A 23,806-nucleotide genomic window follows, 5' to 3' on the forward strand; every position below is an offset into this window, starting at 1 on the left:
TTAAACTTGGCGGACAAATTTCCATCGGTTCAAACTAATCACTGAGCGCGGAAGAGGAAGAAGAACGTGGGAGGATAGGTAGAAATCGTGGCATGAGTGGGAAAGATCATGGGCTCATGGGGGAGTGGAAAGAAACTGCACAGGCGCTGGGAAGAAAAAGGGATCGGCAAACACAGATCAGGACACACACACAACTCTACAGACAAAATCTGCAAAAATACTCTCTGCAAAATTTTCAATCTTCAAGCATTAGTTTCAAGCGTTTCAGTATATTTCTAGCATTTTACGTCTTCTCATTCTAGATTTCAGCAACAATTTATTATATTTTTCATGTCATTAATGAATTCCTACAGTTTTGTAAATTCAAAATCATGTCAGGGGTTTATTTGCATCAATTTCCAATAGTTTTCTTTATTTTTGGCATTGCATTTGTTTTAGGAGACTATAACTGACGGTCGAATTTAGAATTCACGTCGCTTGAATATTTAGAAGTTAGATTTTATCATTTTCACACAAATCGGTGCATTTTCGCACCTGGCACGCCCGCAACACCAAATATTGTGCAAACATATTTTTGGCACGCCCGGTGGGACCCGCACTATGGCGCCAAGGAGAAAAGAAAACGTCAACCAGGAGAGTGGGGAGTCTCTGGCTAATCAAGAGGGAACTCAGGTTCCACAGCCAGAGCAACCTACTGTTGAACCACATACTGAAGAAGTAGATCTGCAGATTCCTACTACATACGATCAAGTTTCAAACAAGGTGATGGAAGAGTTAACTGCTATAAAGATTGAGGAAATCTCACTGGCCCTGTCCAAGGCAATGGCCGACTGTTTGAAGACTTTACTGAGTAGACCGAATCAATCTACCAGAGGGGAGCAAAATACCACTGTCAAAGAGACTGGCCAAGGAAGCAACCAAGTCCAGGAATTCGACCAGGGAGTTGGAAACTCAAGGGCTGGCGATCCTCGCCGCCCGGAGTTCACTCTCCCAAATCATCCAGAGAGAAGGTACACACCACCTCACAAGAGAGAAGAAACTTTAGGTGGAAGATCACAGCCATATCCACGTGCTCACGGAGTGGGGAGCTCGAAACAACCAGTTACTCAAGTGTACAGTGTGACCAATCCTCTGTACCAACCGGGAGCTTATGATGACATGTCCCACATGGATCATCAAGGAGTGGATGGGGGCGTACCAGGAGATAATTTTGGTTTAAATGCAGGGTTCCAAGCTCGGGGGGCAAATTACTACCATCACCAACTCCCCGCTTGGAACATGCACGAGATTGATCCAGAAATGGTGAGAGAGGCTGTTCAAGAGCTATATGGGCCGGCCTTGAAGCAGATAGGCCGCCCAGAATTTCATAAACCCTATCCAGACTACATAGACGTGAATAACCCGTACCCAAGGGGTTATAGAGTTCCCGATTTCAGTTTATTCTCCGGGGAGGATGGCCGGTCCAGCATGGAACATATAGCCAGATTCACTATCCAGTGCGGGGAATTAGCCAACTTGGAGAACTTCAACAATCTAAAGTTGCGGCTATTCCCGAATTCCCTCACTGGGACTGCATTCGCCTGGTATGCCTCACTCCCCAGAAATTCAGTGATGAGTTGGCAAGAGATGGAAAGGCAATTTCACATTCAATTCTATAGAACAGAGCCAGAAGTGTGCATTGCCGACTTATCCAGAGTCACTCAAAAGAAAGGAGAGTATGTGGAATATTTCATAGACAGGTTCAAGAAGATGAAGAATAGGTGCAAGGTGTTCCTACCGGAGACCGAGTTCGTGAAGATGGCACAAAAGGGGCTATATTTTGAATTGAGGAAGAAGTTCCAAGGTATGGAGTTCAGTGATTTCTTTGAACTTGCTGCCAAAGTGGCTGAATACGAAGAACTCTTGTGGGAAGAGTCATACAAGAAGAAAATTGCTATGGGGTTTTATTATCAAGAGGTGGAAGACGTGGCATTGGCAGAGATTCGATCAGCTGGGTCTTGCACAGTTCCCCTGCTAAAAAAGAAGTCAGTAGAACTTGAAAAGAAGAACAACTCCCAACTCCCCAAAGACATGCATTATACATTTGATGTATCAAAGACCGAAGAAGTTTTTGATTTCTTGGTAAAAGAAAAGTTCATCACTTTTCCAGCTGATCACAGGATGCCACCCATAGAAGAGCTGAAAGGACGGGAGTATTGTAAGTACCACAACTCCTATAATCATGCTACTAACTCTTGTTGGGTGTTCAAGAATATTTTGCAGGACAGGATTAACAAGGGAGTCGTGAAGTTTCCTAACAAACAGGAGTCTATGGCGGTGGATGATGATCGTTTTCCCCCAGTAGCTTTGGTCAATGTGAATGTGACAGATTTGAGGGATCTTCTCAATGAGAGAAGAAGCCGATCCTTTGCAGTGAAAGAGCAAATAATCAAGAAATGTTGGATCCCAAAATGTCAATTGTATGAAGTTACTGAAAGGTATAATACCGATCGACTAAGAACATTTCAGAAGCATTTAACTAGGAATGTTGGCGAATCCGCGGCCTTTAGGCCGAGGAACCAACATTTCCTTGAAAGATCAGTACGTGAGAATCAAAAGTTCAGAGGGGAATCATTTCATGATCAACACCAAAGGTACTGGGACAGGAGAAATACATATGAAGTGGAGTCACGAAGGGTGGAAACCAGGAAATTATCAGCTGATCAGTGCATAGAGCGGCGCCCATATGAAATTTCAAAAGGAAAAAAGATTGAGCTTCGAAGAGCAAAGCCGAGATACGTCCTTCCAGCCAGAGGGGAGTTCAATGAGTCTTGGAGAGTGGCCCAACACAAAAGTTCCCTAGGCCACCGACTAGAACTCAAAAGAGACGGCTGTTGAGAGAAAGAGCGATTGCAAGAAGAGAGGAGTCCGCTAAGTTGAGAAATGAACCCACAAATGATATTCCAGTCGCAAGGAGTCCAGTGAGGAGTAAATCCAAGTTTGGAAGATCGGCTACTGAGGATAAGTTTGTGGAGGATGATGATGATTTGTTAAGCGAAGAAGATGATCAAAGAGGAAAAACAATCAATTTTTGCGTTGGAGAGTTTCACATCACAGTGGATTGTGCCACAGGAATGGTGATACTACCCGAGAGATTTAAAACGGTGGAAGAAGAGGATGGGGAGTTGATGCCCCAGAAATCAGTGCAAAAGAAAGAGTATGCAAATAGACTCTCTGAAGGGAGTTCAAGAGTGATTATCCAGGAGGGCCACTCAAATAAGCCTCAACAGGTGATACTGGAAAAGCCTACACCGGCCATGACCAAGCACATAAGGCCATTGTACATCAAAGCCCACGTGAATGGGAAGCCAGTGTCTAGGGTGTTGATTGACAATGGTTCAGCTGTGAATGTTCTTCCAGTAAGAATGTTAAAAAGTCTAGGCAAAACTGAAGAAGACTTGATTCCTTCGGAAGTTTCGGTTGATGCATTTACAGGGGAAACCACCAACACCATTGGGGTATTCCCCGCTGATGTTACTGTAGGGAGCATGTCATCTTTATGTGCATTTTTTGTGGTGAACTCTTCCGCCAACTTCCAAGCGTTGTTAGGCAGAGATTGGATCCATGCAAACCAGTGCATCCCATCCTCAATGCACCAACTGTTGTTATTTTGGAAAGAGGATGATGTGGAGGTTGTAGAAGCGGATGGACAGCCATTCCAAACAAGTGCAAGTGCTGTGGAGGCCAGATATTACAATGGGGATTTTGGGCCTATCAAAATTTGTAGCATTAGCAAGAAAGAAAACCCATTGTACATGCAAACACCAACTCCAAGCTCGGTGTTGGAAAGAATCCTCAAGCCTACTGTTATCGTGCCGCCTAGGCCGATAATTCAACCGCTGATTGAGGAGGTTGATGATTGATTTGAACCAAAAAGAAAAAGAGGTAGCTGCAACCTCTATATGGAAGGCGCATGTGCAGCAAGTACTGGACAAATTAGAGGAAGAAGAAGTATGTGACACCTATGGAACTGAGGTTGTCCAAGAAGTAGGGAAAAGCTAGCGAGTGATGCAAACACGAAGGCTGATATTCAGTGGGGAGTTGGCCTTCTTCAGTGGGGAGTTGGCCTTCGGGGCCACTTTTGTATATATTAAGTTCCTTATTTCAAGATGTCACGTGATGTAGGCCTTAGGGCCACTGAAATAAATATCTGTTTATGATTCAACAATAAAATTGATAAGAGAGAGTGGGACACTAAGCCACTTTCATTCATCATTTTGAAGGAAATTTGTTTCACTAGGGAGTCGGCCTTATGGCCACTTATTTCCAATGTTTTTATGGTATGAGAAATCATGGTAAAGTAGACCGTACCGCCATTATATGAATTGGTTGTTTGCATGTGCAGTGACAGACCATGAAGTAGGCCTTCAGGCCACTTAGAATATGGTAGGAAAGAAATATACTGAGCGGGGAGTTGAGCTCACCGATCGGAAAAGCAAGTAATAAAGAAAGAACAGAAGAGAACAAGGGCGTTATACAAACCCCAAAAGGACTCAGAAGTTGACTTTGGAAGAAAAATAGGCTATCCAGCCATTTTTGTACGGTTTTTAGCTTCATATGTTGTAAGATTTTATTTTTAGTAGGCCATAGGGCCACTAATGTAAATATTTGTTGGTTATGACTTCAAAAACGAGAAAGATAAATTAAAGTTGGCCAATAGGCCACTTTTATCATATTGGATTTATTGTATTTCGATAGGGAATCAAGGAAGAGGATACTCTCGAGTGGGGAATTTTAAGCCAACTTATGGTTTTGATTGAAACTGTTGGAATGAATTGGGTTGAGTGGATTAAGAATGAATAGAAACTCCTTCCTAACATCCAATACACAACATCACATTAAACCCATCCTCATTCCACATCCAACACCCAACAACTACAACACCAAACCAACAATCAACAGAGAAGAAGCGGAGTCACCGCATGCAAGAACAGTAAGTAAACGTGTATGCGGGAAAGGGGTTCGACTGAAGTGCAAATGCATATACGTGTATGCGGGAAAGGGGTCCAACTGAAGTGCAATGCATGCAAATGGCTGCTTGGGTAGGGGGAATGTGACCCAAGTGATGTGCAACACCCAAAGAAAATATTAGAGTTACCTCTTGGCTGCCAATTCATGGTCATATGCACATTCACTGAACAAGAGAGCTAGTGATCTAGCGGGGAGTTATGCCAACACATGGCTTGAATCAGTTGTTTGTCGGTGCGTACACAAAACTACCAAACTCCCCACAGAACTCGATACTAGCAAAGAAAAAAGGCAGTGGCATGTAAGAGTCTACTCCAATCAAGACAACAAGAAATTTCAAGGAACCGAATAGCATCACATAGTACTCGAGAAAAATGAAGAGATATTACCAATAGCTATTGAAGAAGCAGAAACAACCGAAGAGAAATCTTGTTTGGCCGTGATAGTCGCAAAACCATGGCTCGAGAAGAGAGTAATGTTCGCTCTTTCAGGGCGAGCAAATTCCGATAGAAGCAGCAGTGAATCAGGGAGCCACGTCGGTTGGGGCGTCGATCTAGCCGAGGATGAAAACAACAAAATGTTAATGTATTTTTCATTGGGGCAAATTCGCAAACACCATGAAGGCACAATGGTGATCAAAATAACTTATGGTGCATGACCGGTGTAGTAGAAGAAACAAGGGATGGAGGTGAAGCTAAGATGATGACTTGCGCAGCCCTTACACCTAAGTCACTCACGGGTAAAACATCAGGCCTGTGCAGTGAGAAAATCATGAACATATGAACTGACCATGAACTTATTCCCTTCACTATTGAGAGCATCGTGAACAAAGACCTATCATCCATTTTCACAATTGTCTCATCAGACAAAATACCTGATTTATACTTGTTTGCAAGGTCAGATAAATAACTGGCCTTCCGGATGGACAACAATGGGGAGTAACTGGCCTTCCGGATGGACAACAATGGGGAGGAGATGATGGTGAAAGAAGGGGCTAGAGAAGCGGCGTGCGTCCACTTTAGCAGCGGGGAGCGATTTGACGAAGAGGCAGGGAGCGATTTGACGAAGAGGCGGGGAAGCTAGACGATTTGAATCAGATGAGAGAAAATGGGGAGCCCAGTGTTTTAAAGCCTAAATACGAGTTGGGCTTGGATAAATGGCCCAATGCTAGAAATAAAATGATAAATGACTATGGGCCACTACGAATAAATGGGTCGAAGTGGGCTATATACAAGCATTTTGGCCCAATGGGCCAATGCTTGCGGGGGGCAATTGTTTGGGCTAAAAATAATTTAATTACAAGCCCAATTCAATTAGTGAAGCCCAATTTAATTATGCAAGCCCATCAAACTTGGCGGACAAATTTCCATCGGTTCAAACTAATCACTGAGCGCGGAAGAGGAAGAAGAACGTGGGAGGATAGGTAGAAATCGTGGCATGAGTGGGAAAGATCATGGGCTCATGGGGGAGTGGAAAGAAACTGCACAGGCGCTGGGAAGAAAAAGGGATCGGCAAACACAGATCAGGACACACACACAACTCTACAGACAAAATCTGCAAAAATACTCTCTGCAAAATTTTCAATCTTCAAGCATTAGTTTCAAGCGTTTCAGTATATTTCTAGCATTTTACGTCTTCTCATTCTAGATTTCAGCAACAATTTATTATATTTTTCATGTCATTAATGAATTCCTACAGTTTTGTAAATTCAAAATCATGTCAGGGGTTTATTTGCATCAATTTCCAATAGTTTTCTTTATTTTTGGCATTGCATTTGTTTTAGGAGACTATAACTGACGGTCGAATTTAGAATTCACGTCGCTTGAATATTTAGAAGTTAGATTTTATCATTTTCACACAAATCGGTGCATTTTCGCACCTGGCACGCCCGCAACACCAAATATTGTGCAAACAGTAACATTCCCCATTTAGGCAAATCCCAGCTCACTATTCCTTAGATTTGGTTTCCAAAGGTGAAATAAAGGGAATTGGGATTACGTCAAATGGTGGAATGGTTCTTGAATTTGTAATGGGATGGGAGCCCAGACAAGCATTCACGCTGGCAATGGTTGGGACCAAATTTAGAAAATTTCAAGATTTCTCTTGCGAATTGTTTGCTTGTCGTCTCTTTTTTAAATATGTTTGTAGCGAAGATAGACTTCAATATAGATTTCACCCACAAACTATGCGCCGCCTTGATGTTCCATCCTTTGAGGTGATTTAATTTTAGACGTATATCAAGATTCAAGGGAAGTGTGTACATTCGGCCAGGTTCCATTTTCTTTGCCTTTTCTGTATGTTGAAACGGCCCTCGTTTGATTAATGTCAACAGGGATGCTGGTGTGGGGAGTCCGCTTTCACTTGTTATTGGAAGGTCGCCCCGCCCTTTTTCTGTTTTTCTGAATGCATATAGATTTTTCTATGTTTTTGGACTATTGAGGTGGGGTGAGGACGGGATTGGTTTGTACTGTTGTTATTTATTTCTTGAAATGTATTTGTTTTTGTTGTTGTATTTGCATCCGTTTGCAGCCTCTGCGTGAAGCACCCAAATTTGTTTGGAAAGAGTGAGAAGCTTGATGTTTTGTGGGATAAAGGCCTCTGTAACTCCAATATCTTGGTTACTTACAGGAAGCCAAGACCAGAATGGCTTCCACAACACGCATTGGTCCTTCAGGTTTCTTCTTTTAGCTGTTGTTTATACACTCTTCCGCTAAGGATAACGAGACAGGTTGGTGGACGCCTGATATTCGAAACCACATTATACAAAGTTTCATACTTTAGTTTATATTTATATTAAATGATTCAAGGTTATATATATATATATATATATATATATATATATATATATATATATATATATGTATATACGTGTATATACGTGTATGTATATGTGTATGTATAGTTTGATATATTGTCCACCCACCTACCCATCTTCGGGTTCCCTAATGAAGCGTCGCTCATTTATCGGTTGTAAAGACAAACAGCTATGAGAATACATGCCCAGAACTAGCAAGCATTACCAGCACACAAGATCATATTCTAACGTCATTTTCTTGTGTTTCTCTGTTTGTGAATTTATGTATGTTTTAGTGTTCTAATATGTGCTTCTATATGCGCCTCTGGCCTCTGGTAGCCTTACAGGTGGCTCTATTGTGGGGGACATTGCTCCTTATCAAGCCTTTTCGATTGGAGGACCTGGTAGTGTGCGAGGCTATGATGAAAACCGGTGTGGCTTTGAAGAAGAGGATTGAGATGGCTGGTGTCGGAAGAGTTTACTATTTTCAAGAAGTGAATTTTTTAGCTCAATTTCTACCCAAAATTGAAGTCGTACGGTTGTTTTCCCTGTTTTTGGAGCATTATTTAAGGGATTACACACAAAAACGCCCTAAATTCAGGTTTTATGTCTATTTAACCCTACAAGGTAGGGTGCATACGAGCCTACTCGAGCTCGACTATATATATAGCTCGAGTAATTCGATATTTTCACAAGTCAAGTATGCAAAATTTAAATGGAGTCGAGCTCGAGTAGGCTCGTATGCACTATATATATATATATATATATATATATATATATATATATATAGAAACAATTAAAATTTGAATTTGAGTCAAGTGAAAAGTTTGAGCTTATCGATCAGATCAGAGACGGATGTATGTTAGGGCTATACTGGGCTGTAGCCCAGCCCACTCTTCTTTTTTATTTTATTTTAAGTTAAAATTTCTGCGCACCCACCAATGTCCTAGTCCAGCCCAGCCTATTTCCATAGGTGAGATCAAATTGAGGGTTTTTCAACACAATGTAAAGACAGAAGAATAGATAGCCCAGATAGCTTCTCCTAATTTTCTTCAAAACACTAACTTTTTCACGGCGTCTTCACGAAACTTGGGACTCGTTTTTGTTGGCTTACCGTAGCGAGATTTCTTCATCTCTCATCTTTTTTCATTTCTAATTCCATGGCATGCAATAGGTTATGATAATTTCTTAGCTGATTTTTCATGTAGAAGAGGGATGAATAATTCAAGGCATGTGTCGTCTCGAGACTCGAATCGTAACTATTATTCTTCTTGTTTCAGTTTTTTTCACCACTGTTTGTTCTTGCATGTTGGTGTGTGTAGTTAATTGATGGCACGACACATAAATATATAATTGCTTGTTCTATATTGAACGAGATTTAGCTAAATATATAGATGTAAATTCTATTACTGATTAATTTTATGTATTAAAATCTCGTATGACTCAACTTCGTCGAACAATATAATGTAATTTTTTTTAATAATATATAACTTATCATATTGAGTTCAAGTCCCTCCTAACTCATATTCTTGGATCCGTCCCTAGGGGGTTTAGTTAATTTGTTACGATTATTATTATATTTAAAAAATAATAATAATCTTCATCTGCCAACACATAATCTTCTATTGGGTCGTGTTTGGTGGATAATCCATCAAAGACCAAACACTGATAAAAAGTGACCTCCCACCAGCATTTCTTTTAATGGATATAATGATACATGGATTTGGTAAACTAATATTCCTCCAAAAAATTGAATAAAGAGATGTACTTTTTAGCAGAGAAATGTACATTTTTGTTACATTATTTTGGATGTGTCAATTATTTGTGTTCGTGCCATTGTTCTACATTTTTCTTACACAATGATTGTGCTATTTACAGTCTCAATCAAGCATTATAATTATAGTTATAACATTGAAAAAATTGCAATTTGGATATAAACTTCGATTGTAAACTTTATTTTTAAATTTTTAGTAATTTTAATTTTTTTTAAAATCAAAAGTCTATCATTAAACCAAAAATTATAATTGTTAATCATGACACGATTTTATTTTCTTATACTTATGACAACACCCCTATTTGGGTACTTGGGTGTTAATGGATAGAGCTACTAAGTCAATGAGTCTGGGAAGATGTGTAGCTATCTTTTGTAATCTCATTTCATTTATAGATTAGTCTTATCATTTTATTAGTGTCGGTTAAGTCCTCAATAGAGACAGTATTATCCGTTATGATCTGAATGTCACCCTTTTATGACCTACCTAACCAACCAGATCATGCGGCACAACATCTTGACACACGAGAACTTCTTAGGATGTCACATATCTCATAACTATTATCACTTATGCACACTTAACCCAACATTTCTCCTCAAGAAGTATAGAAATATATTTCTTAAGAGGCTTGAACTCATGATCTCGCTCTGATATCAATTGTTATGATCAAACGCTTATCATTAGGTCAAATGCTATAGTTGTTAGCCAATACACAATTTTAATTCTTTATAATTGTGACAGCGCAGAGTGCAACTACTTGAGTACTAATGGATATGATTATTAAGCTCACGAGTGTGAGGAGGTGCGTGTCTATCTGTTGATAATGTCTCATATTCTTTAGAGATCAGTCTTATCATTTCCCTACCGTCAGTTATATCTCCAGCAGAAACAATACTACTCTTTAAGATCTGACGATATTTTTTTACGACCTACCTTAACAAACAGATCAAACGGCACAAATTAAGCAGCTTGTCATTACTAATTTCCCTCATGCGTGTTTTACAAAAAAATAATAATAATAACACATTAAAATCGAAATTTGATAACATAAATTACTAAAATTACATATATAATATCAAGATTTCAATTTTTATACGTATGCGTAAATAATATAACAATTTATTTATTTTTAAAAATCCTTGGTGTGGACCTAAGCTTTATTTATTAGATGAGACTTTGTTAATGATAATATAAAATTATGAATTTTAGTATTTGATAGATTATTTCTAGAACTTATTGCCAATTTAAAAATGATTGGATGAGTTTATTAGTAGAAAAAAAGAAGTGGCAACTTTAATGAATTATTATTATCACCAATTCATTGAACACTTCAAGAAGAATATATAGGTTCACACGTAACACTAACAAGGACAATTCACCAGTCGCTATATCATCATTTGTATTTTCGTTATTTAAAATTACACGTAATATGGACACTTGGTCGAATGCTGTGCTTATGTATATATATATATATATATATATGGACACTTGGTCGAATGCTGTGCTATTATATATATCATATATATATCATATATATATATATATATGGCAAAAACTTGTGTGAGACGGTCTAACGGGTCGTATATGTGAGACTGGATATCTTATTTGGGTTACCCATGAAAAAATATTACTTTTTATGCGAAGAGTATTACTTTTTATTGTGAATATGGATAGGGTTGACCCGTCTCACAGATTGTGATCCGTGAGACGATCTCACATGAGACTCAATATATATATATATATATATATATATATATATATATATATATATATATATATATATATATATATATATATGGATTTTGTCAATTCACTTTATTCCCATTTTTTAGCTTTTTTTTAAAAAAAATGTAGAACATCATTCGGTTTTATTTCTGGTAATCAGAAGAAGGAATAAAGAAATTAGAGCTATTATAAAAGATGACACCTCGTTTTTCTATTTTTAATAATAATGACAATAATAATATCATATTACTATATAGAGCAAAATGATCTTTTACTTACTTTTTTTAATCAAATCTAGATACACCAATATAATTATACATAAATATCCCTAAACATCATCACTTATTCATATGATAAAATAGTAAAATTGTCCACTTTTTCTATTTACTCTTACAAACCCTAATATAGTTTTTCCTTCTTTAAAATCTTAAACTTCCATTTTTCAAGTTATGTTTTTATTTTTGTAGTTTGACAAAAAAATTCGATTAAATAATTTCAAAATTTTAAAATCCAATTTAGAATAAATCTTTCGTGAGACGGTCCCATGAATCTTTATTGATGACCCAAAAAAAAAACTCATATCACAATACGAGCCATGAAACCATTTCACACAAGTTTTTACCTCCAATTTATACATAAATTCTTTAAATACACATACCCATAACGTGTGTTACTATTACCATTAATAATAACAATTGCTTGGCCGACAGTCCTTTTAATATGAAGAAAATAGAATGAAACTTGATTTGGTATAAAAATTATACGCAGCCACCTGGATCGGAGGAGCCCCGCGTTATATGTTCGATCAAAAATTCATAATTTCCTTTTATATAATTTGTTCTTAAAAAAATTAATTACGTTTCGTAACTTTCACATTGATCGAAAAAAAAACCAATTTAAACCTGTAACTCTTGGATTAAGATTTAGAACATTATTCGTATGGATAGCATGAAACAAAATTCGCAAGATACATAGAAAAATTGAACTTCTACAGAAATGTATGTTTCAAGCATCATACTTCTTCCCGAGAGAGAATGAACTAAAAGTCATTATTGCTCTTAATCAAAATATTCGTTTCACTCTTTCCAAATCCAATTTTAAATATATATTTTTCTATATGACGCATGTACATTTTAAAACATGATGATTAAATAAATAAAAAATATTGATGGATTAGGACATGGAATAAGCAATAACCCAAAAAAGCAAGCAATTGTCAGACACTTTTTAATAAAGTAGTACCAAGTGGTCAAAAAAGGCATTCACAGCTTTGAATTTAAAATACAAAATGAAGCGAGCAGACATATATTTTTACCTCGGAAAGCAGGGCAACAGGGTTCCCATTTCTTGATTCCCCACATACTGAGCCCATAACTGTTCATTCTCAAACATGGTTATATTAATGTTATTCACATGTGCAATCAATGCCTTATCCAATCAATTTATGACACCTGTATTGAATGGATAAATTATGGTCACTCGTTCGACCAAAATGTATGAATTAGTGACCATAATTCATCACTGTATATGACTGGACTGGACGAAGACACTACCAATATGGATAACATCTGCCAAGCCTTCCAACATTGACACTCATCCATTCAATTCACACATGTACAGATAGCAACAAAAAGGGACCAAAAGTCCCCATCACCACTAAACAACCATTATTTTGAGTGGGTGTTTAAAACCCAATTCAACCACCATTACATCTCAGATACATAGTTTTGACCACTGAATTCGTTGCTGAAGTCGGATACCTTCGGGTTACCTTAGGTTGAGGGAATTATATTGTTAACAGCCACTCAAAAACCTAATCCCATACGGGCACACCAACTTTCTTGAATTCAAAAGCCTCGAACTACTCTTTTGTCTTTGCCTTTCCCATTTCTGCAACAAAATATAGGGTAGAAACCAAATTTAGATCACAACTAATTACTTTTTTATTCTAAGCCAATCCTTGGAGACTAACAAACACATTATATGACAACTTTTGCATATTATGAATAAAACTTATGACTATCTAAAGCTAACCTCAAGCCGAAAGAACAAATAAAATCAATCCACCAGCTATAAGGAGCATATTGATCGAAAGAAATACAGTCAACCTCTTAAAAGAGATATTCTTTATAAAGCATCCTCTAGAACTTTGAAAAATAATAAAGCTTTGAAACTCTAACCCTTTCAAAAACCAAATCCCAACAGCATCCTGCACATACTTGAGGTATGACCACTTCTGCAAAATTTGATCCAAAAGGTCTCGCCATTGGATTCTTGCCACTCGACCAGAAGCAATCATCAAAGAACAAAAAATGACAAAATTTACAACTCCTTTTCACCACCACAGATTTTCCAACTCTCATAAAACTTTAAAATTGGCAAACTAGTCCAGCTATCTAAAACTAATAAACCAAAATAAAAATCATCACCAGATCAACACGTTAACCATCAGATTACTTACCAAACATCAACCACAAGTCACTGATTTTACTGATAACTCGTCTAAAACGATACTGAATCAACTCACTTCACAAACTATGTTCTATGTAAAAACACATGGCACAAAACAAAACTATATTTACTCACCAGAGATAAAGATTAGTCCTTGAAGATGACGGATTCTGCAATTTCCATCAAAGGGTTCAAGCAATCAGGAGAGAATTTACGTGCAAACATGTAAGAGTAACTCGAACTCGATTTCCTAAGCGTGTGAATCAGTTCAGGGGACACTTCAGGAGGGTAGTATGTATGCGGATGTCCATTCACACTATTAGTCCAGTTCACCCTCGTCAATGTGTAATGCGTACAACCACTCGGATCTTGCATAGACAACATAGTAGGGAAATAATGCTCTTCCGGATAACAAGAATGTTCATTCAAACAGGGCAACTTGAACTTCCTCCATAACTTCCTATCCTTTATCACCATCAGAGCGTGCTTTCGCGTAAGCACGAAAAACTGCGAACCCACTCGGAACTCTTCGAAATTCACTTCAGGGAGCATCGCATTCTCTCCCCTGGCATTATACCTATCCCATAAAGTAGGCTCCTTGTCAAGAATCTCAATGTAACTAGAAAACCTCAAATTCCTCGACAATCTCCCAAGGTCGAAAAGAAAGCTGTAAAAATAACTGAATGAGTGAAGTGGGATGCAGTGCTGCGAGATTACCGCGAAGTACGTGTTAGCAGGGTCGTCGAGCATCGCGGAGGCGAGGAGTCGACGAGCCGCCGAGATGAGACTAGGCGACGATCTTTCAGTTCTCTTGGAAGGGATTATTCTGTCCTTGAACTCTCCCTCCAAAGGACTGATTTTGACAAAAGGGTCTGCGTGGATGTAAATATTGTACTGATTGACGCTGGCGTTAGAGAAGAAGCGCTCCCAAAGGGGAGCAAACTGGAGATCAGAGTTAGTAAGGAAGAGAAAGGCAATTTTGGGCCGACGAATGGCGGAGGAAAGGCGGTATTTGGCAGCCGGGAGGCGGGTGAGACCGCGGAAGTAGTTTGCAGTGTCCATGGCTACAGCTTTCTGAAAGAGAAACAAGTCCTCCATCTCATCACGAGGAAGGGAGACAGTTTGTCGAGTGAGGAGGAAATGAGGGGCTAAGAAGAAGAACAGAACGGGTAAAGAGAGCAGGAGTACAAGGGTTTGAATTACCGGGGAAGAGGAAGAGGTAGTGGAAACCATGATTTTTCTTGATTGAACTGGGTACAAACCTTTGCGGGTTTTGGGGAAGAAGCAGACGAGATGTAGATTGGCGGATTGTTGCAGTAGAGGTGAAGAAGGGAAGAGGCGAAAATTTGTGGGAAAGGGAAGCGAGCGCAGGAGTTCAGATATACGAGGGAGAATTGGATGTTGGAGTTGACGGCGTTAATGGCGTCGCTTTATTTTGTTTAATATCATATTGATAAATAAAGTCCGCGTGTCACTCCACTCCGAACTATTACAATCTAATAATATAAAATGTTATCATCAAAAATATGATGATAATAATAATAATATAAAGAGTGAGTCTCATGTGAGACCGTCTCACGGATCTTAATTTGTGAGATATGTCAATTCTACCGATATTTACAATTAAAAAATAATAGTCATAGCATAAAGAGTAATATTTTTTCATGAATGACCCAAATTAGAGATACGTCTCACAAATACGACATGTGAGACCGTCTCACACAAGTTTTTGTCTAATAATAAATCCGTGAGACGGGTCAACCCTACTCATATTCACAATAAAAAGCGATACTCTTAGCATAAAAAATAATATTTTTCATGGATAACCCAAAAAGAGATCCGTCTGACGAATACGACACGTGAGACCGTCTCACACAAGTTTTTGTCAATAATAAAATGTTAGCCATTATTACATATAAAACTTTTAGATTAGTGCAAACTATATTTTATTAGGTAAAATACACCGAATAAGTCATGTGTGTATATTTGTTTGATAAAAATGTTAACAGAAGAAATCGAACTCATGATTATTAACTAAATATTCACACACCACCAATTTATTTGTACCAGCTGTAAGTAAATACATTATCGCGGTTAAAAGTTTTGAGAATAAAAATCCTAAAGAAAACATGAAAATTAAAAACTTTAAAAATTATTCGAAAATTATTTTTTATATGAAAGATATAGAAAATAAAATGTGAATTGAGAGAGAATGACAAATTAATTTAGTACAGTAAAGTGGGATAAATACGGAAAGATATGGTATATAGATTAAGTTGTGGATCGAGAGTTGAGGACCACATGCTTTTACATAGGCTTTAAGGTAGCCATGTCATGCTCTGGCCAAGGCCCGCACTACAACAGAAAGGACTTATGTTGTCCTATTTGTTATCTCCTCCTTCAAATAAAATGACTTTCCCCAAAGTTCATTACCCGAATCATTCAATTTACCACTCACTCTGGCTAGTCCATGTTGAAGAAACCAACTCCAAATCCAACGGATTTTTATTAATTTACATAATACAATTTAAACTCTTTTATCATCAAATTTTGTATTTAAAATTTTAGCACTTTGTTAATATCTATAATATCTATATTATTAGAGTATCTACCTCAGAAGACATCAAAATATTTAATTCTATAATTGTCCTTCCTACCCTAATAAAAACTTTCTCAAGTCAATTCATATTTTACATAGAAAAAAAATATAAACAAAACTTCCGTTTTAACAACTCTTTCTAAATTGAAAATAATTTAGTTGTTTAGTTTTATTTGATCAAATTAAAAATAATAATAATAATTCATCCAACGCTGTGCATCTTTTACTCGTACATATAATTAACCGTATTCTCTATGTATTAATTAAGTTGTAGGTATTGTTTGAGTAGAATGGCAGCACATTTGGCACGTGGGAAATAGATGACGCAGAAGAATAAAAAGATACAAGAATTTCATAATAAATTTATTTCTTAACCCTTCATGCGATGAATCGACGTCTCACTTATTCTTTCAATGGCGGGTCTCCAAGAGCATATGGGATGAGATAAGGAAGAGGTTTGACATGAAGAAAATTATGACCTCTCCACCTTCTATTCTTAGGGCATTTCGCAATCATTATGGAGGAAATTCGACCATAGCAAAGATGAGGATTACTGCACTTGCTGCAAACAGTATATCAGATAGGGACGGAGCCATCCCAAAGACTGGGGTGGGCTCCAGCTCAGGCTTGATTTTTGGGCTTATTTAAAAATATAGATTGAGTTTTTTTTTAAAAAAAAAAATTAGCCCATTTTAGCCTACAAATTTAAAAAATAACATTGAGTATATCACAAATTTTTAGCCCAGAATAGAAACTTTTTCTGGCTACGTCCCCGATATCAGATATGGAAGATTCAGCTTAATAGTGGATGATATTATTAAGAAGATTCAGATTCACGTCTTCCGATCCATATCGATTTCAAACGATATGGTGCATGTCTTGTTATAGCCCATGTATTGTTGTAGTTCTAATTAAGTTCTAGCTTTTGATTTCTTATGTTATTTGTCTGTCTTCTAGAGATGGCCAGTGTAGTTATAACGCACATTTTTTTTTCTTTTTTTTTAATGAAAGTAATTTTGTTTTAAAAAAAACAAAAAAGATATTGTACATGATGGAGCAATTTTGTGTTTTTTTGCCAAAAAGGTAACAACGATTTGAAGGTCCAAACAGTGAGCTGCTGATCCAACTTAAATCTTAAATCAAGGAGTTATGGATCCAACAACAAAGTCCAAGGAGGGAAGCCCAACAAGTTACAAAGTTTATTATTTCGAAAAAAAAAGAAAAAAGTTACAAAGTTTATTATTATGGAAGAGGGGACAATCTGTTATGCATGGGCAAATGGAATATAAATCATCGGACAACAGAGGACCCTTTCAGGTGTTATAGAAAATTGGGGCAAATAGCAAATAAACTAAATTTACCTGAGAGAACGAGGTTGTATCTATTGTTCCGTGATCCTCGAACAATCAGGTCAACTATTTTTTTTAAAAAAATGATCAAATGTGTATTTACAACGAAATTTACGATAAATTTTAATTTGTAACATATAAAACTTGTAGATACTAACAAACAACCCCACTTAAATAACTCAAACATCGTTGTTAAGAATTCATATACAAGTGATCACACTGAAACAATTAAAAAGTAACACAGAAAAAGTTTCAATTACATTATACTGTTGCTTAGGTTATCTCTAACCACAAAATCTATTTTGATGTAAATTTTACGCTAAAATAGTGCGTCTGCACCAAGTACAACATTCAATTTCCAACCCATTTATTTTAAATCTTACACCAAAAAGAATATTCTCGAATTTTTTTTATATTAATTATAAATCATTACATCCACTTATTCCTTAATTATTAATAATTAACATAAATAAATATTTTAAAAAATCAATATTTGTTATTTTTAATTTTTATGTTCAGTATCTCATTATTGAAATAATAAAATAAATATTTTATTATTATTTAAATAATATTTATATTTAAAAATAAATAAAAAAATTGATACATATTTATAATAATTAAAAATAAAAAATTTAAAAATAATAAGTACTTTGGTGGAGAGGATACCTCTCGCGTCAAATTTGGCGCAGAGGTGGAGGCTGCAGCCTCCATTGAAGCCCATCTTTGCACCGTGAGAGATGCCCTTACAAATAGACTAGATGACCTCAAATAACTTTGATGAGTGAGTCTCATATGAGACCGTTTCACAGATCATAATCTGTGAGACGGGTCAACACTACCCATATTCACGATAAAAAGTAATACTCTTAGCATAAAAAGTAATAATTTTTAATAGGTGATCCAAATAAGAGATCTGTCTCACAAATACGATCCGTGAGACCATCTCACACAAGTTTTTGCCAACTTTGATTTCAACTTTGGAAGCAACCTAGTGTCGTGTGTACATGCCACACGTTTTCCAGAATAATAAAAGTCGTTAAAAACGTGGTCACTTCAATAAATTTATCAAAAAATCATCTGTTGAAACATCTACACCGTTGATTTTAATCGACCGACATCCTACTTTCCCACTAAACCAAAATTAAATTATTAATTTAAAAGAGAGAGCGGAAAAACAGAGACCAAATACAATATGAGCAACCCGCCAGTCTAAATTCAATGGCTAGGATCTGTTTGTTTCTCGATAAAAAAGAACTATATATAAAGCCATAAGCATCTGCCCTACTTCGAAAAATTCAGTTGGCAGCCTCTTTATTTCCTACCTCCGAAGAAATCAATTCTGTTTCTCGATTTGGTTGCTTATTGGGTTAATTGATTCGATACTAGGTGTGTTTGATTGAGATCAAGGATGTTTGGGAGGGCGCCGAAGAAAAGTGACAATTCGAGGTATTATGAGATTCTCGGGGTGCCGAAAACCGCGTCGCCTGATGATTTGAAGAAGGCTTATAAAAAAGCAGCTATTAAAAATCATCCCGATAAGGGAGGTGATCCCGAGAAGGTAATTACGCTGAATTCCTTTCGTTGATTTAGATTTTTGCTGGTAAATTGGGTTAAAAATTGACACGGTGGATTGATATATGATTTCAATATGTCCGCGATTGTTGTACTTTATTGATTATTTGCTGATTCTTAATGGGCAGACGTGATCTGAGTTATGAAAGTTTTTTATTTTTTATATTTGGCGTTGATGGGCTTTGGATCTCAAACATAGTAGTTTACAAGTTTGGCAGTTGTTTAATGCCTAGTATAACTTCAGATTTGTGAATAATGATTGATATTGAGCGATTTGTTTTATCGCAACTGTGACGCACAATGCATCTTCACATCAGGACTAGTGAATGTGATTGTCGACCAATAAGTGTTTTTCTTTTTGGGTTTTTGCCTTTGCATTGAGAGGCTGTGTAATGGATCTATTAGCTGTGCGGTATTTAGCTTGTGATTGTGGGAAATTTTTGTGATAGAGCTTTCTCTTGGTTAATATGCTGCGTGTTTCTGTCGTAACTTTGTCTGCGAGCTTTTTTTTATTATTGTTATTTTTCGCTCAGAATTGAATCCTAATGAAATGGGTTTTATGATGCAGTTCAAGGAGCTTGCCCATGCTTATGAGGTGCTCAGTGATCCTGAAAAACGTGATATATACGATCAGTATGGTGAGGATGCGCTTAAAGAAGGAATGGGAGGCGGTGGTGGCATGCATGACCCATTTGATATCTTCTCATCCTTCTTCGGTGGGAGCCCGTTTGGAGGTCTGGGACATTTTCATTACACATCGATTTCACACTTGCGTTTTTGCTTTATTTGGTTGCTTATCTTTTTTAAATGCTTGTGTCGGTGGTACAAAGGGGGTGGTAGCAGCAGAGGTCGAAGACAAAGGAGGGGTGAGGATGTAGTACATCCGTTGAAGGTGTCTCTCGAGGAGCTGTATGCTGGAACAACTAAAAAGCTTTCACTATCCCGTAATGTACTATGCTCGAAATGTAATGGGTATGGATTCACGCTCTTTTTTGTGCTGAGTGTGTTGCTGTGGAATTTTGTTGGTTGCACATTTACTTCTTTCTATCTTGTTTTTAAACTTACCTGTTAATCTTAAAATTCTGCAGGAAAGGATCAAAATCAGGAGCTTCAATGAAGTGCACAGGGTGTCAAGGATCTGGTATGAAGGTCACAATTAGGCAGCTTGGGCCTGGAATGATTCAGCAAATGCAGCATCCTTGCAATGAATGCAAAGGCACTGGAGAGTCTATTAATGATAAAGATCGTTGCCCCCAGTGCAAAGGTGAGAAGGTTGTTCAGGAGAAGAAGGTATTGGAAGTCCATGTTGAAAAGGGCATGCAGAACGGACAGAAAGTGACATTCCCAGGAGAAGCTGATGAGGCGGTATGTTGGCATATCCTTCTGTGTTCTTTAGTAGTATTAATTAATATGGTTGCTGAATTTTGCAGAATTAACATGTTCTCAAATTTGTGTTTCTATTGCAGCCTGACACAGTCACTGGAGACATAGTATTTGTACTTCAGCAGAAAGAACATCCTAAATTCAAGAGGAAGAGTGACGACCTTTTTGTGGATCATACACTTTCCCTGACTGAGGCATTGTGTGGATTCCAATTTGTATTAACTCACTTAGACAGTAGACAGCTACTTATCAAATCACAACCTGGGGAGGTCTTGAAGCCAGGTAACACGTCTAGTTTTAAGCTCTGGATCACGAACAATCAATTTACTAGTTTATACGCACCACTCACATGTTTCTCTTTGTGCATAATCTTCTTGCAGGTTCTTACAAGGCCATTAACGATGAAGGAATGCCAATGTATCAAAGACCATTCATGAAGGGTAAACTGTATATTCTTTTCAACGTCGAGTTCCCAGATACACTAATTCCAGATCAAGTTCAGGCCTTGGAGAAAATTCTTCCTCCCAAGCCTGTTTCACAGCTGACAGACATGGAAATCGACGAGTGCGAGGAGACTACTCTGCTTGATGTCAACATTGAGGAAGAAATGAGAAGGAAACAGGCTCAGCAGCAAGAAGCTTACGATGAAGATGATGATATGCATGGAGGAGCCCAAAGAGTGCAATGTGCTCAGCAGTAATGATTCAGAGGGGGCAGAGAGATGATCGTCTGAATTAGAGGTGTTGCAAATGTTATCGGAGTAGTTTTTATTTCTTGAAACTATGTCTGGCCCCAAGGATTGTGATCTTCATGACTGCATAATTCTGTCATTTTCTACGTAATCCCGTACCGTGGATTTGTTTTGCTAGTACGGAGAGAGAACCATGTTTAATGTGATTGACATAATTACGTTAATTTTCTACATAATCCCGTACCGTGGATCTGTCATTTTCTCGAGTAGGTATGTGATGTTGCAGAAAACCATGCAGTTCCACAAATTATTTTCAGACGATTCCAACCTTCTGCATAATACCATAGTATCTGAGGTGCAAGGAATCCTATAGATTGTATCCTTGCGTCGCCTTAAATGAAACACTTGTTCTGGAAACAAATAGTTAAATACGTGCTCACTAATAATAATATAATTAGCATATTTTTTTTTGTTTAAAGAAATAGTACTATAAACTTCAAATTAATTTTTTCATGTTTATATATTATTACATGTTAATTAAGAATATGAATTTCAAAAAATTTACAGGAGGCCAAAAAAAATTAAGGCACTGTATTGACAACTCATCGTCCTAGTGTCTCATCTAAATATGTATTATCGATATCGATTTGATGAATCAGTACTTCCACTAAGCCTCGTGTCACCAGTGGGGCCCGGGATTTTTTTTTGTTGGCTAAATTTTACTATTAAAAAATATGACAAAAATCCGATGGGTGTTATTATGTTGATATTTTACTCTTAATTTACATATCTTCTATTTCGATTGTGTGTTTTTCAACTATTATTAATGTTAATCTTGCAAATAATAATACACATTTTAACAGTATTATTATCTTAAATTTGACATATAATTGTATGAAATTTTGATGGCTGAATGAATGATTTATTTTTTATTTGTTAAGTAGCTTAAAAGGTTGAATTTATTTATATTATTTTCACGCCTTACTTTTCTAAATAAAAGTTATTTACAAGAATAATGAACGTTCCACATGGGTTGCTTTTGGGGCCAATTTTCAGACACACGTGTTCAAATCTTCGTGTCAATTACCATTCACATTCAAATGATTCGAAATACCACTCCGAGTAGAACAATCCATGTAATAATAGCAAGTCAAGCACGAAATCGATGGGTAAATGAGAAATACTTCCTTAAATGCACGCAGTTATTCACAGCAAAGCTTCATAGGATAGATTGACAGTAAATAGGGGTGAACAAGATTTCGGTTAAATCGAATTAATCGATCGAATCGGGTTGTTTCGGTAATTCGGTTTTCAAATTAAAAAAATTCGGTTATATCGGTTAATTCAGTTCGGTTACGATTTTCAAAATTTCTAAATCGGTTAACCGACTTAACCGATATAATAAATACTATTATTTAATAAATTTTTATTGTTTATCGATTTTTATATATATTTTAATTTTAATTTTAAAATCGATATAATATGTATTAATTGTGTTCAAGCAAAACTTATACATTTGTGATGTGTGTGATTTTATGTTTTTATGCATTTGTATAGATTGTAATATTCAAGAAAAATTACATATGTAATTAAAGTTAAATCACAATTTTTTTTAAAAAAACTAATCGGTTAATTCGGTAATCGACCGAATTAACCAATTTTAATTTGGTTCGGTTTTTATCGGTTATGAAAAATAATTCGGTCGGTTCGGTTATGGCTAAATATTTCGGTTCGGTTCGGTTATGATTAATTCGGTTCGGTTGGTTCGGTCACGACCGAATACTCACTCCTAACAGTAAGACACTATTTGTTTTGTTTGATAGGATAAGTAAATGATATATAATAAGAGTGATTATAGAATAAAAATTAAGGATAAACAACACATTATGATAAATTATATGAGTTTGACATGATTTTAACTTGATTATTTTTGTTAATTATTTATTAAAATACCCTCATCATATATTAATTAGTGATATATTCTTAAAATGATTGAATAAATAAATAAATTTTTTAGAAGTAATTGATTTAAAAAATTATAATAAAATTAAAATATTATATTAATTATTAAATTTTCATTAGTTCTAATTTCCGAAAAAAATTTAAAATCGATTAATATTATAAAAAAATAATTAAATTTTTATAATAACATAAATATGTATTTATTGTAATAACTAAAATATTAATACAAATTTGAATATTAAATAATAGTTAATAATAATTATAATATTACGGCTAAAATTAATATAATAATAAAAATATGATCAATAATAATTAAATTATTTATGATTGTACAACCTTAGTCATTTGACTGCAGGACAACGTGAAGGCTCTATGTACTAGTACGTACTTTGATTCGTATATCGACTCGATTGAGGGTCATCAAGTGATAAATTGAGTATAGTTTCGAAATACGTAAGAGTCAATGTATTATATTCTATGATTCATCACTCGCTTACGAAT

The 23,806-nt window shown here is 36.4% G+C and overlaps 3 protein-coding genes across 3 annotated transcripts; 2 read left to right on the top strand and 1 right to left on the bottom strand.

The window, feature by feature from the left end:
- Window positions 1-6,927: 6,927 nt before the first annotated feature.
- LOC140810426 (outer envelope protein 39, chloroplastic-like) lies at window positions 6,928-8,462 on the top strand. The gene is made up of 5 exons (XM_073168287.1): window positions 6,928-7,075; window positions 7,156-7,222; window positions 7,340-7,381; window positions 7,537-7,801; window positions 8,106-8,462. The coding sequence occupies exons 1-5, from the start codon at window positions 7,042-7,044 to the stop codon at window positions 8,256-8,258; spliced, it is 561 nt and encodes a 186-aa protein (XP_073024388.1). The 5' UTR covers window positions 6,928-7,041; the 3' UTR covers window positions 8,259-8,462.
- Window positions 8,463-12,544: 4,082 nt separating this feature from the next.
- Window positions 12,545-15,169, bottom strand: LOC140809588 (glycosyltransferase BC10-like). The gene is made up of 2 exons (XM_073167277.1): window positions 13,885-15,169; window positions 12,545-13,188 (listed from the first exon to the last, which is right to left on the bottom strand). The coding sequence occupies exon 1, from the start codon at window positions 14,980-14,982 to the stop codon at window positions 13,897-13,899; it is 1,086 nt and encodes a 361-aa protein (XP_073023378.1). The 5' UTR covers window positions 14,983-15,169; the 3' UTR covers window positions 12,545-13,188; window positions 13,885-13,896.
- A 3,806-nt stretch (window positions 15,170-18,975) lies between these two features.
- LOC140809482 (dnaJ protein homolog) lies at window positions 18,976-21,567 on the top strand. The gene is made up of 6 exons (XM_073167122.1): window positions 18,976-19,255; window positions 19,838-20,003; window positions 20,100-20,241; window positions 20,358-20,634; window positions 20,736-20,934; window positions 21,033-21,567. Exons 1-6 carry the CDS (start codon window positions 19,106-19,108, stop codon window positions 21,350-21,352), a joined length of 1,254 nt encoding a protein of 417 aa, XP_073023223.1. The 5' UTR covers window positions 18,976-19,105; the 3' UTR covers window positions 21,353-21,567.
- The last annotated feature ends 2,239 nt before the right edge of the window (window positions 21,568-23,806 follow it).

The sequence above is a fragment of the Primulina eburnea genome, chromosome 13 (genome assembly GCF_022965805.1).
Source record: "Primulina eburnea isolate SZY01 chromosome 13, ASM2296580v1, whole genome shotgun sequence".
Classification (NCBI taxonomy): Eukaryota; Viridiplantae; Streptophyta; class Magnoliopsida; order Lamiales; family Gesneriaceae; genus Primulina; species Primulina eburnea.